General features: G+C 36.6%; 1 protein-coding gene across 1 annotated transcript in view; it reads right to left on the minus strand.

Moving 5' to 3' along the window:
- Nucleotides 1–13,919, minus strand: part of CNGB3 (cyclic nucleotide gated channel beta 3) — an 86,143-nt gene extending 72,224 nt beyond the window's left edge. Inside the window, exon 1 of the mRNA XM_026080381.1 lies at nt 13,791–13,919. Coding sequence (XP_025936166.1) covers nt 13,791–13,919 — 129 coding nt within the window. The remainder of the gene's footprint in view (nt 1–13,790) is intronic.
- Between the last annotated feature and the right edge of the window lie 1,247 nt (nt 13,920–15,166).

Consider the following 15,166-nt stretch of genomic DNA (forward strand, 5'->3'; position numbering starts at 1 on the left):
CAGGTGGGAAGAAATAAAGGCATTTATCTGATTTAGCTAAACACTGATTGATATCCAGTACTGTAAGTTTGTTTGAAAATCTAAGCTTTGGCTTTTATGGTCTAGTTGCATAGATACTTTCCAAACAAAATCTAGTACTACTGAATCTATGAAAAATAAAGGCTGTACCTGGCCTGTAGATGGCTGGGGTTGAGGAGGTGGAGGGACACCTTCATTTTTGAATTCTGCTTCCTCAGGTGATAATTTTGCTCTAGAAAATATTAATTTTATTTTATTAAACATCTTTCCCATTCAACTGTCTTGAAACCTCTGCAGCTCTTATACCATGAACAGGTATAGCACTTGTTTTCTTCTTGCCTTCAGTAATCAAGCCAATTAGACCTTTAATCAGCTTTAGATCTGATTRATGCCTTAAAGCAATTTCCCGCACAGTCTGTTCAAGTGACTGTTTTTTCTCACCGTTAGTACTTTTGTTGTACAGTAAGTTTCTTCTAGTCTTAATGGTTAGGATGGTTGAACTATTTACAGAGACTCAACTTCTCATGCACAAATTCAGAGGAGAATGAACACTTTCTAGCTGGAGTAGATGAGTGCCCAATTTTGTGTGTTGGGTATTTAACATTTAATTTATAACTTTATATTTAGAATTGCAGTTTTAAGTCCTAAAGACACCTGTAGTTTAACCAAGAAATGAGAAAGGTTAATCGACCAATAATTCTGGCACTTCACCAGCTACACAGTAGATTACATGAGCTCTCAAGAGGCTTAATTTCTCTGCAGTCCTGATTTGTTCTTTTAAGAAATAATGACACTTCAAAAGTGTTCTGTCAGTACTTGTTTTAGCAAGTTAATTTTTGTTTTATTCCATTCTTTTTATTTGAAAAATTGGAAATTTGTTTCATCTTTCATTTTCCAAAGTCTTTACAGACATTACCATTTTATGCAAAGTCTTACCTATAATTATGATGAAATTAAGTTTTATGTGAATGAAGTCTTAGAGATTAATAAAATACAACTTTCTAAAGCTTTTATAACAAAGGTATGATTTTGAGCTTGTATAGACTATGGATCATCCTGTATAATTCTTTGTAAAATTAAGCATGGTTTGGCTTATAAATAAAAATCAATTTTAGACATCTCTAACACCATGTTGATTCAATCTCTGTTAACAAGCATTTTTAAAACTTAATGGTTCATTCTTGTCCTTAATTTCACTTTACTCATTACAGGTCCATACATTCACTTTAAGCACTGAATTTGGACTAACAGTTTATGGTTCACTTAGAAAGTCATCAAGGCATCAACAAATGTAGAACTGAAACCTTCTCCTTTGGTTTATTTCCATAACTACACATTTAGTAATGGTATTAAAGTATTGAAAATGTAGTAATTACATGTGGCTGTCAAACATTGCCTCTGTCTTGGGATTTCTAGTGTCTGTCAAGATGGGTCCGTAATCCTTATTTTATTATGGTGGTATCTGTAAGAATGAGTCAACAAATGACATTAATCAATTTGCAAGCCCTGTTCCTACATTGACACCTACAAGGCAGACCTTCTCAAAGTCAGCTGGACTTCAGTCCTATAAAGGAAAAAAAACCCAAACAACCCAAATGCATGAATTTGTAGTTGTTAGATAAAGCAAGAGCTTTGAACTTCTGTTTTTGTTGAGGTCTGCTGTCTGGCTTACTTTGAAACACAACTCTTTCTGATGCCCCAGTTTGTTTTCAAAGTTACTGTTTGCAATGACTAAATTAGTATCTGAAGTATTTTCACTTAATTATGTAAGTCAGGACTATAGATAGCTTTTCTTTTGGATCTGTAATTCTGCCTTGATGCTCTTTGTACACTGGCTCATAGCAGAAGAATATCAGGAAAAATCTTAGAATATGRGTTAGTTTTTCCTCTACTATCAATAAATTATGTGAGATTTCAGTAGATTAAATTGGCTCTTTTAGGAAACTTTACTCAATTGCCACATACAAAATATATCTGCAGGCTGAACCTTTTCTAGAGCAACTGTTATCTCATTATAAAAATGCAATTCTTTGTTATCAAAAATTTATAGAATAAGTAACTTTGTTCTTTGATTATTTCAAATGGTAGAGGTATGCACAAAAACATAATACACTGAAAATGTAGAGCATTTATTAAAGGAAACTATATATTTATGTTAAGAATTTCTGCAAAATTATCCATTTTCCCCTTTTAAAAGGTGTCAAGCAATAAAGTGCTTTAGTTCTTTTTTTATTATAGTGTTTGCACCGTTTTTTAATTTACAATTAAAAGGCACGCAAAAGGAATGTAACAGACATTAAAGGGAAAGTGCCTTTGGGAACCTGTTAATAACTATTGACATCCATGACTAATGAATGTTATATTGGCTTAGTCTGTGACTAAAGAAATAAATGTTTGGAACCCCCTTATACGATACCACTTTGTAAACAATATGCAGGCCACAACAAACCTGATATGCTGATACCAGTGGAGGTACAGGTTCACCTCCTGAGTCCAGCAGGGTGATTAACCTGCTCCAATATTTGGTGTCTCTTTTATGTACTATGGCTATTTAGTTATTTTTATCAGCCTCTGAACATGCTAAAAGCATTTCAGTTAATTGAACATCATGATGTGCTGTTAAGTAGGAAGATTAACTGTGCAGCTGGCACAGCAGATAGCCTGTATCCAATTAGCTTCTTAGGTATGTTGGCTCTGACCAGTGTTTACTATATGCTGTATTTATGGCAAAACCTACAAGGTATAGGGATTTCAAGCCTGTCTCATGCTTTCTTTAGATACAGGTGGAACACATCTTATATTTGTTAATGATGTGCCCTCTTAAATCACAAAGATTACTTCAAAAACTTACAAGATTGTAACGTGCTTTAACTCTTCATGAAACCTCTGAAGTGACCACTTTGTGTTTCAAAGGACAATTTTTCTTTTCAGGGGAATGTTAGTTGCTCCACCATTTAAAGATCTGGCATATTCACAGAGTTTTCCAAACTTTTGGCAATGTTTTTCTTCCAGGGATTTTTTTTTTTTTTTTTTTAATGAAGGAGTATATTTGAAAGAAGATACTCACAAACTGGATTTTATGTTCTGAACTTGTGCAAGAGATTATTCCCCATGAAATAAGGCAGTATTTTATAAATTGAGGTCATTTATATACCAAATATTCACTTAATTTGTAATCACCGCTAAAGCAGCTTTGAATCTTGCAGATCCCTTTTCCACCATGCCATTTGAAGCTGTACTAAAGAATGCAATACTTCTTAAATCATAAGAATATACAAGGAGGAGCATGACATCTTTCTATGAATATTTAGAGCACTTCCTAGGGAGAGGAGAACCCTTTCTTCAGCACTGTTGTTGTTTTTGTCTGATATTTGTTATAAAATGCATGAAAGTCCTGTGAGCAGAGATTTAACTGCTGGTGTGTTTAATGGGCATATCTATGAGAGCGAACTCCAAGGACTGCTTTGCATTCCTCAGCAGGCAGCCAGTTGCTCCGTTTGTGGGAATGTACAGATCAATAGATATCATCTGAAGTTTCTCTTTTTGTATTAGATGAATGTTGTGTGTTTTCAAAGATCACAGCCTGTGTTTCACTTCCATTCAGATCTTCCCATGACACAAAATGCAATGTGCAAATGTTTTTCATAGCTATCTGACTTTAGAGCTTGTCTCTGTGACTCAAGGATTTTGATAGCTAAAATGAGGACATCTTTCTTCAGAGCCAGGTAATAGTAGTCAGACAAAAACTCCATTAAGTTCTCTTTAACATTTATCATGACTTTCCCTCTGCACAGTTTAAGATTTGACAATTTTGCCTATTTTTGTGGATTTAAAAAAAATCACAGCATTCACTTATCCATGTTCCTTAATTTGGGGGACTTTGTTAAAAAACTTTTCTCTTTTTCTTATTAAAAAAAAAAAGAAAAAGGTTTGGATCTCAGATTTTTAATAGCTACTCATTGTCCTGTTTCTAAAATCAGGTGACACTGACTATGATCTGACTCACTGTGCTTCAATTAAGAGAATGGGTATGCTTTATGCTTTTAGTGAGTCTGTCAGAAGGATGTCTCTTTAAGTGTATTATTGCAGTAATCACCAGATGTATGTACTAAACCGTAGCATTCAGAGAAGTATGTTTAGAAATAATAAGGATAAATATCTGAGAAGCATTTGTTGGCTGTGTATGTCAGGATATAGTTTACTTAAAAGATGATTTTTCACTGATTTGGCATAGCTGTCTTTGCACTAATTCATAAGGTTTTTCTTGTGTTGCAGTTTGTCTATTGGCACAAAAGTACCAGGTGCAGCCTCTGCAGCCCAAGTTTGAAATAGTAGTAGGTTTTATGGCCTGGGGGAAGTTGGAAACGTACAACGATCTTGATTGTTTTTGCCTTCAAGAAATGTGGATTATACTTTTTCCTTTCAAATTCAGTTCTATATGTCAAATCCAATTGACAGGATTCCATCAGCTTATAAGAACAAACAGATGGGAATCACTTCTGCAGCAATAAGCTGGAAAAGACAGGGTGCTAATATTTTTTCTTCCTTTTCACATTTCTGTATATAAAAATACTCAGTTAAAGTTGGAGCCATATCCTAAAGATGCATCTTTCAGAGCCTTTCCCARATCTTGGCTGACCCTGAGTGTGACACTATCATTATCATGCCATAACATGATGGATGAGTTGGAGGAGGTGAAAAAATTGACTGTCAGCCTGCCAAAATTACAATGGTTGATACTGCCTCTTGCTAGTGATCTTTTTTTTTTGATGAAAGTAACGTGTGAATCAGAAAGGAATGGGGCATAGGACAGAAGGAAAAGAATAAGTCTGCTCATATTTAAAGTTAACTTCCTTTGGGCAGCAGTTTCAATGAGAGATGAGAAAATGTTTTGGTCTACCCGTGGAAAGCTCTCTACTCTTAGCTTTTTTTTTTCCTTTTTTTTTTTTTAGGACAAAARCAGTCCCACCAGTGGGTGTTTATATCTGTATTTTTTATCCTTATCCTTATGGGCAGAATTTCTTCAATAAAAGCATGTTGCTGCCTAAAATGTGACTGGTGTTAGCTCACAAGAAAGCTCTGTGAGCTTGGGTAGTTCTCAAAAGTCTCTCTTCCTCACTTATAAGWGTATCTAAACCCAGTTGCTAGACCTAGGGGAGCAAAGGCCCTACAGAAAGGTTGTTGTGAGACCTTCCTGGAGCAGTTAAAGCTGTAGACTACTGCTGTAATCCCTACTGGATGACTACACCATCTCAAATTAACACAACYTTAGGTCAGATTAAGGTGTGGAGGAGTCCTAACCTTAGTTTGTAAGTAGTACTGATTTGAAATATATCAGAAATCATTCTGATGTCAGAATTAAACAGCCTAAAAAGTGGCACTCTTGTCCCACATCTAGCCATAGAGTCATCTTATACTAGTGGGGTCGGAGTCCCCTTTCTCTTCCCATTTTTTGTGCATCTCCATGGAGAGGAATGGGTTATTAAAGGTAGGAAGAGATTCTTTGTCATATTCTTTAGGTGGGAAATCATCTGTACAAGGTCACTGGTTTGGATACTTCCCATGTGAAGCCCTCTGCATGTGAGGCTCTTGAAGAGACACTGTAAACTAGGTCACTGGAGTTCTTTAAAATATGTGAGATAGGCTGTAAAAAAAAAACCCTCAATAGCCTCTGTTTGAAGACTGATGTGTGTTAGCAAAACTCATTCTGCACTGTTACAGTTTTAGTGAATATGGACTGCAGCTATTTACAGTAGGGAAGTTGGCAAGCCTTCCTCTGCTGAATATCTTCAGTAGGAAACCCCAGGAAGAAGACAGCTAGGGAGGACAGGCAGCATTTTCTTTTGAGAGGACTGTCTCCTGGACTGGAACCTGAACTTCAGAGTGAACCTACTTGTGCTGGCTGCGCATCAAATTTAAGAACTTTGACTGCAAACCACTAGATGAGTTGTTTTCACTCCTCTGAATGCTATTTACATTTGAAGATGCTTGAAAGCAAATCACTTTGGTAAACTTATTTTCCTCAAAATGCTAGTAGGATCAGTAAGATCTCTGACCCATGTATGCACACACTGAAATATTAGGGTGCCCAAGTGCTGAATAAGCTGCCAAGACTCCTGGAAAAAAAGATGTGGTTCCGATATTTTGATTCAACCCTTGTAAAAGGGCAACAACCTGGCATGCATCTTGCTTCTCTGCTCTTAAAWTAAATAAATAAATAAAAACTGGATATCTCTTTCACAAACTTTATTATGGTCAGTAGTAGAATTGTATTTATTACATTGCTTGAGGTAGAATCTCTGTTCTTGTAACAATCTGGACCTGTAGTCATTTAAGCAACTGAATAAAGCTGTAGTTACTTAAGAATCATGATTTTACATGTAACTTTATACTCACAGCTAGAATGTAAGAGTCACTATTTAGTCACTGTGTTCATGTGATCCCACAACCATCTGGTCATGACTGAATTTCTTAACTTTATCACCGTTTCTCTCTAGGAAGATTGTAATTCTGTATCTGCCTTTCTGTACAGTTTGTGTAGGAAGACCAGAGTTGACAAGGTTGGTAGTACTTAGTGGTTTTCCTTATTTTTAAGAAACACATAAGAAACTCATCAGGTGAGTTTAACTCTCTTAATTGTCAGTGTACCAGAAAAAGGACACTTAAATATACATTAAAAGCAGATACATTCTTGAATCATTATATCATTACACCTGTTCCATTTAAGAAATCAAAGCCATTTAACGTGAAGTGAAGAGCAGATCCCACAAAAGAAGGATTTTTTTTTCTGTTAAAAAAAAATTGAACTCTCTCTTGATTGTAATTTTTTCAATATGTAATCTTATTCTTGGTGCATGGTGACCAACCTCCTCTCAACATTTCTCAGTTATATTGTCTTCTAGTAGGAAGAGGGAAAATGACTTACGAGGAGAAAATATTTTAATTTTTTCTATACTTTGAGAAGCGTCAAGTTTCCCTTTTCAACAAAATTGAGAATTGAGGTCAAGTTTAAGAACAAAAGCAAATGTGATAATTTTTAAGTGGTGCACTCCAATTTTTTTTCCCTAAGGGTATTTTACTTTTCAACTATTTTAGTCACAAAAGCTTGACATACTTTTTGAAGAGGAACTGGTGAGATGGACATATTGCTTAATTTGAATTAAAAAGGATGTGCAGGTGCGTGACAGGCACCTGCGGGAAAGAGTAGAAATAAGCAGGGAGGATAAACATCTGTGGTAACTGCTTTTCTACACTCTCTTGTAAGCAAATTATCACTGCAGGAGGAGGGGAAAGTGATGCATTTAGAGTTTTTCATGCCAGTAATGTTAACACTTGTATAATGTTAACACTTCTATCTGAGGAAACTGGATATACCAAGGAAATTGGTTATAAATTGCATCTCTTCTGGAAAGCTGAAATTCAGTGTGTTATCAAAAGAATGAAAGCTCTAAGAAGTCTGTAATGTATTCCTCTAAACTCATCCTGTTTTCTATGTACCCTTAAAGCATCCTCTTCCCACTGCAGTGACACTAAGCCTTATATTTTTGCTAACATAAATATTTAAAGCATGCCACCAACACAAACGATCTAATCTAGTCAACAACAYAGCAACAATGAAAAACTGAGTGCTGCAGGACTTGTGGTTTTGCAGGGAAAGAAAATTCTTTAAATATGGAGGCAATATGGTCTAGTTGATAAAGCACTAAATTGGGCTTTACCCCAGTTTCAACCAGTCCTCAAAATTTTATGCTTCTCTTCCTAAAGGAAAAACTGTAATTATGGTGTGAGGACGTTTCTTTCCCTGCCACGCATGCATCCAGACCATCTATTTGTTTTTGATTCTAGCTTTTTTTTTTTGCTTTTGCAGTTGTGATGAATGCCAAATTGGTTGTTTAGATGGGGAAACCTCTGCTTATGTTTARGCCATTACTAATGGTACTTCCAGGGCAAATTAACAACCCAGTTTACTCTGATCTGACTGTGCTCGACACAAACCAGATGTTAAGCAAACATTTTCTTTTCCTGTAAGTGGCTTCGTTCAGTAAAGTAATGCCTAGCATGATTAATTTCTGCCCCAAGTGCTATACTGGCTGCTGCTTTCTTTTAATGGAAGACCAGGCAAGAGTGATGAGAATATTTTAATGCAACACTAGTGGGTAGTATCCCCAGCTCAGATACAYGATCTGGCTTCAGTTCTGTCTCTAAGGGATTCATATTCACAGCTTCCACTCTTCTGGAGCACTAAGTTGACCTTTCATAAAAAAGAAAAGCAGCTATTCTCGACATCTCCTCCTGAATCAACACTGTTGTATAGATTATAGCTCAGACTGAAGCAGAAGAGAGAGGGAGAACAAGAGGGATTATGACTCCCGTAGTTCCCAGATTTGGGAAGGGAAGAAAGAACAGGGTTGTAGCTTCTACTTTAAAGACTGTTTAGGAATTCTATACAAATGATGTAATGTGACACTCATTGGACAAAACACATAAAACTCATAAGAATGAAAATCAAAAGGCAAATGAGCAGATTAAATCTGGCCCGCATAGCACTCCATGGCCTCTTTGGCCTGGAGCTCACAAGGGCCAGGCTATCACTGATGGATTTGATTTGGGAGCTCATTTGGTTCAGCAGCCAAGGGAGAAGAATGGCTCTATGGGCAAATCGAGCTCTTCCAAATCAGTTTGAACACTGTTGTAGAGGTTAGTATTTCAATGTTAAGAATCACTCCCACTAAGCAGGGAGATAGGTTTACAGAGAAGGACGTTTCATGGAAAAAGCGTCCTTCGTTGTTTTGGCTGACCTACTGTATTCACTTTACCTTCACGTGAAGGGGTTACTTAGTTTCAGATAATTCTGTGAAGAATCCATGCTCACTTTTTACTTCAATTTTCAGGGAAGTGTGAACTAAAAGCTCTCCTTCTACTTGAAAATTTTAAATTGATTGTTAATATACTAGTAGTATATGCTCTCCTAATTAAAAATCATTATTCTAATTCAGACTCTTCCATTCTGTAGATGAAAAAAACAAAAAGCCTATAAAATCCATTGGAGCTCTGCTAATCCACAGTCATACTTTCAAACTTAACTATTTTCTTCCCACTTTAGGTGATTGTCTCTTTAACCTCAATATTCCCACCTCTCCACAAAAACATCTTTCTTTACTTGTAAGGTTACTTCTACACAGCAGTCACATAATTTATCTAAGSAGAAGGCTATGTAAACATTCTCTAGTTGATTGTACTGAAACTAGACTAGTATCCCAAAAGGGTGGAAGCTGTCTTCTATGTCTCCTTATAGCCCTGGAGTGATTCTCATATAAATGCAACAGCTGCTGGGGATAGTTACTTCCACCAGCAATTTTTCTTCTACTTAACCATCAGCTATCATGCTCTTTGATTCTGGGCCTGCTGAGACTTTTGCACATGGTTAACTTTGCAGAAAAGTAAATTATTTTGCTGAAGTTATGAAAAAAAAAAAAAGAATTTGATGGGATTATTTTTCTGTTTAAAGTTCACCATGTCCATAAGTCTTTGCAAGACTGGGTCTTAAGTGTCCGGAGTTATACTTGACCATTCTCAGACTCCAAAGTATTGTGTGTTGTAGATAAACCTAGATAGAGACATTCGAAAAGCAGAATAATCTCTTTGGTGGTAAAGTGTAATAAAATGTTTGCTTTTTTAAGGTCACCAGTGCTGGGATTCTATTTCTATTTAAGGAGGAAAAAAAACCCCCAAACTCTGAAGAGTTTAAAAGAGCGACTGGTTAAAATAAGTTGTTTTTTTTCCTCGTATATTAGGCTTAGCTAATGTATTTGATATCCTTTCAGGTTAAAGCTTGTTCTTGAAACAATGCAAATTTTAGCAATGTGGGAGAAAAGATTTATTTAGTATTTAAAAGCTCAGTCAGGGCTGTAAAAGCTGGAAAGAAGCCATTTTCCTTCTGCTGTAGAGTTAGCTTGATTATGGCTCTCACTGCTACAGCACTGCCATTTCTTCTTGGAATAAAATATGACTTTTTTTTCTCCCATCAGCCATTAATCAAAAGCACTGCTAAGTTCCTGATTAAGCAGTTTATGAATAGCAGTAAATTTTATTAGGGAAAGCAAAAGATTTGTGTGTCTTTTTAACATCATAGTTTTTCCAGAGTTATAAAGCAGCAGACTAGTAGTCAGTTTTCCTTCAGGTGAAATCCTGGAAAAATTGTTCTTAGTTACTACTTTCCTGTTCATTCATATGCAGATGTTTAGCCTTTAGCTTAGATCCTCTATTTTTAAGGGGATCTAACTGGTGGAGATGGGCTAAAAGTAAARCATTGGGAACTTGTGAATACCCCTATCCTCCTTCCTTGCATATGTATGTGTGTGTGAGCATGGAAGATGACATCTATTCATGCCTCCCATTACCCTGGCCCTATGCCCTGTTATATCCTGCTACATACACTGAGCAGTTATAAAGGTAACACCAAAGCCTGGATAAAAGCTTGAGGTCTGTAGCTTCATGCATCCCTTTCATGCCAGTAAATCAGAAGTGCTCGACTGCTTGGTAAGAGCTAAGTGCTGGATCTGCAAAGGTGTTTCACTGATTAGCTTCCTTTGAAGTTGATAAATACTAAATGAGTGTTCTGGTATAAGGCACACTTAAATACCTTTTGTGGACCTAATTCTGAATGCTTGGGGAGCAGGTACAGTGGGTTTACAACCAGAGTGCCATAGAAGGATCCAGAGCCTCCTGATATAGTCCCAGTTCCCTGCATGATAGTGCTTAGCTGGTCATGTATTTATTTATTTTTACCACTGGATAACATTGTCCTGGAAGCGGCTTTATGTGTCATCATGTGTTGCTTCCCTACCCTGCTAGCAATCATGTATTACGGTCCCTTCTGGAAACTAGTCAAACTCCATCTTAGGCATTAGCCAAACTTTTGGCTCTCACCGCTCCTGTCCTAAGGTTTTTCTGACAATTTGAGTAACCTTTAGTTAAATTACTGATTTGTTCTGCCATTTCTCGCAAACAACCAAGCTCTGCTTTCAGCACTACTCTTGCTTTAGTGATGCCCTCAGGCACAAATGATGGGGAAACTGTCAGATAATTGCACCACTGTCAGCTGGACAAAGTGAAATCTTTTTCATACACTCTCAGCTGTACCGTTTCTGAAGGGACAAAAGAGGTAAAAAGCAATAGCAAATATTTTTCTTTTCTAAATGTGCGGATATGATCCTGGACTCACAGGAGGAACAGTCTGTTTGGTAAGATAATGTCATGTCTGTACAATTCCTTTTGATGCAGACTGAAAAATTGTATCTTGCTATTTGTAAATGAAATAAGTAGTGTGTACTGAATATACAAATATTTTAATAACAGATGTTCCTCTAAGTGTTTACTTTTTGGGTAGGAGCAAGCAGAATTTGTTGTATTGGTTCTGTGTCACAATAATGTTAGATAAATGAGTCCTGTAGGAAGAACTAGACAGAAAAGTTTATGCATTCCCACCAGATTCAGTAGTCTAATCATGTGCAAAGCTACAAATGACTTTGATCTACTTACTGTACTGCCAAGGAGCCAGATGCTACTGCTAGAAAAATACAATAACCTCAGCAATCTAGCATGCTGTATCCTTTGATAAATAGCAGGATCCCAGTCATCAGTGCCTTTCTTGCCAACCCTTTGTGTTCTATTAATTGTTTCTTAATCCTACTGTGTATTTTATTTGCTCCCCTTTTTATGGCGATTTACCCATTGTCACATGTCTGTYCAGTGGATTTGAGAATGACAGTTTGGGAAAAGATTCCCTTGACAATAAGCAATTATTGGTGTGCTGTGTATAAAAGCTCTGATATGATATGGCATATTTTACTTTTGGAACCTAATAAAATTTCATCTCACTTGATTTGGTAGTTGGAAAAATTCTTCAAAAAAAGAAATTGTTTCACAGTATACAGTGACAAAAGTATCCTAGGGACGTATTTTTGCCTTGAGATGTATTTGTTTTTGAAATGCAAGGTTCAGTAATGCAAATCACTTTTTCTGACTGCTACATTTGCTTTAAGAGGGGATGTTATTCTTCAGGCCTCCATGTTAATGTAGTTTTGTGCAATTTATAAGTATTTCTTCTTCTCTGTCGTACCACAAATGTTGCTGATCTGTGGACAATGTATGATAAAAAACATGGTTTGAATGGTAATGGTTAAAAAAGTTGCTGTCATTGCATGGAAAAATGAAGAAAGAATTATTTAGGGACAACAGTTCTTAGGTTGTGTGGGAAATACTTATGTATGTATATATTGTCTGTCCTCCATTTTTTGGCTACATGCTAATTTTCTCAGTAGGAAATCACGATGCCCTTAACAGATGGCTGGTAGAGACTTGTACAGACTCTTGTAAATAAAGAACCATTAGTATATGATTATTATTTTTTTTAATAAAAAGCTAAAGGAAGAGAAAGGAAGACTTTATATTTCATATAAACAAAATGTATTGTGAGGGAGAGGTTTTACAACTTTCTCCTGAAGTCGTCAATATTTTTAGGCCTGCATTTGTTCCTCCTCAGCATTTATGCCATCCTAATATCACAATATTTGAGTACCTGACCACCTTTTAACATATTTATTTGCATTTCTTTCCTGTATCTTAAAGTAGTGCTACTATCTCAGTGGGGAGCTGAAGTGCAGAGGCTGGGATTCATCCCAACTATTCTCAGGAAAAGCAATAGACCTCCTGAAGGCAGATTAAGCCCTTTTATGCTTTTCTTATCACAACATTACAGAAGAACCCAGGCAACTAGATTCTGAGTTGGACAATTCAGATAAGTGCCTGCAGAGGACCTGTAGATGTCATTTGACACGGTCACTTAGAGACCTTGTAGCAAAGCAGGGACATGAATGTAATCTTAAGAGTCCTTCTCTAATGAATTGGCAGATTTTCCTCTCTCAAAAGCAGTAGTGCATGTTAGCCCTACAATAACTCTTAGCACACAAGGGGTACTATTGCAGTGGTACCCATGGATGACAGTGTCCTTCTGTGTTTGCTTCCCATCTTGGAAGATACACAGCCTTTCTGTGTTCTGGACAGAGTCATTGGGTGGTACTCTTAGCATAATTTCTAGTTTAGAGTTCTCCTGCACCATCTTTATGTGCCTTTTCCTTCTGTACCCTGGAAAACCATGGCTGCTGTTAGATTTTTTTTTTTTTGCTGTTTTGTTTACCTCTGCAAAGATTATTTAGAGAATAATATGGAGAGGTGTGAGGTTTTTTTCACCTGTTTTCCTTCTACCACCTCATCTACTCTGGTTTGGGAGAAGATACACTACTTGGGTAGACAGTTTGAGGCATACTCCTATAATAGTTGCTGGCTTTGTATGATAGAATAATCCAATTAATTGATGTGCTCTAGGTACCAGCCATAGTTACTAGATATCTGACATGAATGGGGAGAAACATTAGAAACAGCTGGCCAAGGTTTGTTAGAAATGTGGGTAAAATTGAATTTTATTCCTTCAGGGAAGAGGATCTAGTCTATGTCATGGTGAGGCTGAGAACTGAGATRAGAGCACACTGGATGGTTGAGTTTGCTGCTCCTGCAAGATGGACAGATAGAAGGGCTGAGGTTTCTGTGGGACATGATCTCCCCTCACTCCTATTAGTAGCTGACATACATCCTTACCAGTTGCACAGCTGTGTATGTCAGGATGGCCTAGTGTAGGAAGAAGGAGTGGTAGCACCATGCTATCCTAGACAATTGTCTATTTTGTTTATGTAGCTCTTAATTGGCTGTCTTACTTGTGCTTTCAAAATGCAGTTTCCTTGACTAGAATTAAAAAGATTTCCCATAATACCCATTTTTATGTCACTTATTTTTTCTGTGGATGAGTTATCAGAAGGCATCATGTCCATTAATCCACCACCCATCCTTCCTAACATCAGTGTGCCAAATATATACATGATGCTTAAAAATACAAGAAATTCAATTGACACTGAAATACAGAATTCAGTTTCTGATCCATTGTGTATAAAGGATATTATGATTTTAGGGAAAGTACAAATATTTATTCAACTTCAGAAATTCACTCCACTGCTCTGAATACACAAATTAAAGGTGGTCTCTGCTAAGAAGAGTTAATGGCATAAGATATAGGCAYGAAGGAGGCAGGACATTTTTGTAAATCTAAGAAATATATGCATATGTGGGAAATTTAATGATGTGTTCTCACTTGAAATAGGGATTTAACAATGGCTTAGCTGAAGAGAATAGATTGTGTTCCATGCATGAGTTGAGCATAGACAGGATAATTAAAAAGGGGAAGAGAAGTAGGAATTAAATAAGCTATTGAAAATATGACTGTTGTGCCTGGAAGCACCAAGAGGATGTTTAGCAGAACAAAGTCCAAGATRAGAAGAGAAATATCTGCACAGAATTTTGAAGGTAAAAATACTGAGATGTTTGCATATTGTAAAGGGACAATATTCTGTGGAGGACATGATTATACATGGGTGCACGTTAAGACAACCAGGTAAACATGACTTGATGCCATAGTTATGGTGAATTCAGATGCCCTGAACTCTACTGGTGAGAAAAGGAGGATGAAACTTCACCTTCTTACCTGATCACAGTGGTATCTTAGCACTGGAATATCTYTTAAGTTTGAAGATTCTCCCTCCAGGTCTGCTGTGTTTTAGAGCAATAGCGAGTGGGTTCCCTCACTGCTTGGGCTTTGTTTAATTGTTCAGTAAGTGTCTTCTTGGGAATAAAAACAAATTAAATAAATACCACTTCTTTATTTCTCTACAGAATCTGCTTCATTCTATGAAGTCATAAACTTTGGAATTTTGGCCGTGTATACAGTGATCTCTGTTCTCTGTAGTTTCCCCTTGGACTGTTTTTACTGGGGGAAAATATCCCTGTGTGTATATGTTTTTAATGCTCTTTAAATATAGAATTTGTGGATCATCAACTGTACTGGGTCTGTGATCAGAATTTGTACTTGGATAGAAACAGAAGTCTTGCAGTGCCTTAAGATAAGAGTTTTCATAGGATTTCTTCATATTTTTTTCATTTGAAAGAAAAAGATGTAAATTACTTGAAAGAGATTTTGAGAAGAAAATCATTAGACAAGATGCATAGTTTTCTAGAGAACCTGGCAATAAGCAGAGGAAAA

Source organism: Apteryx rowi, unplaced genomic scaffold (assembly GCF_003343035.1).
Source record: "Apteryx rowi isolate R43461 unplaced genomic scaffold, aptRow1 scaffold_516, whole genome shotgun sequence".
NCBI classification, from domain to species: domain Eukaryota; kingdom Metazoa; phylum Chordata; class Aves; order Apterygiformes; family Apterygidae; genus Apteryx; species Apteryx rowi.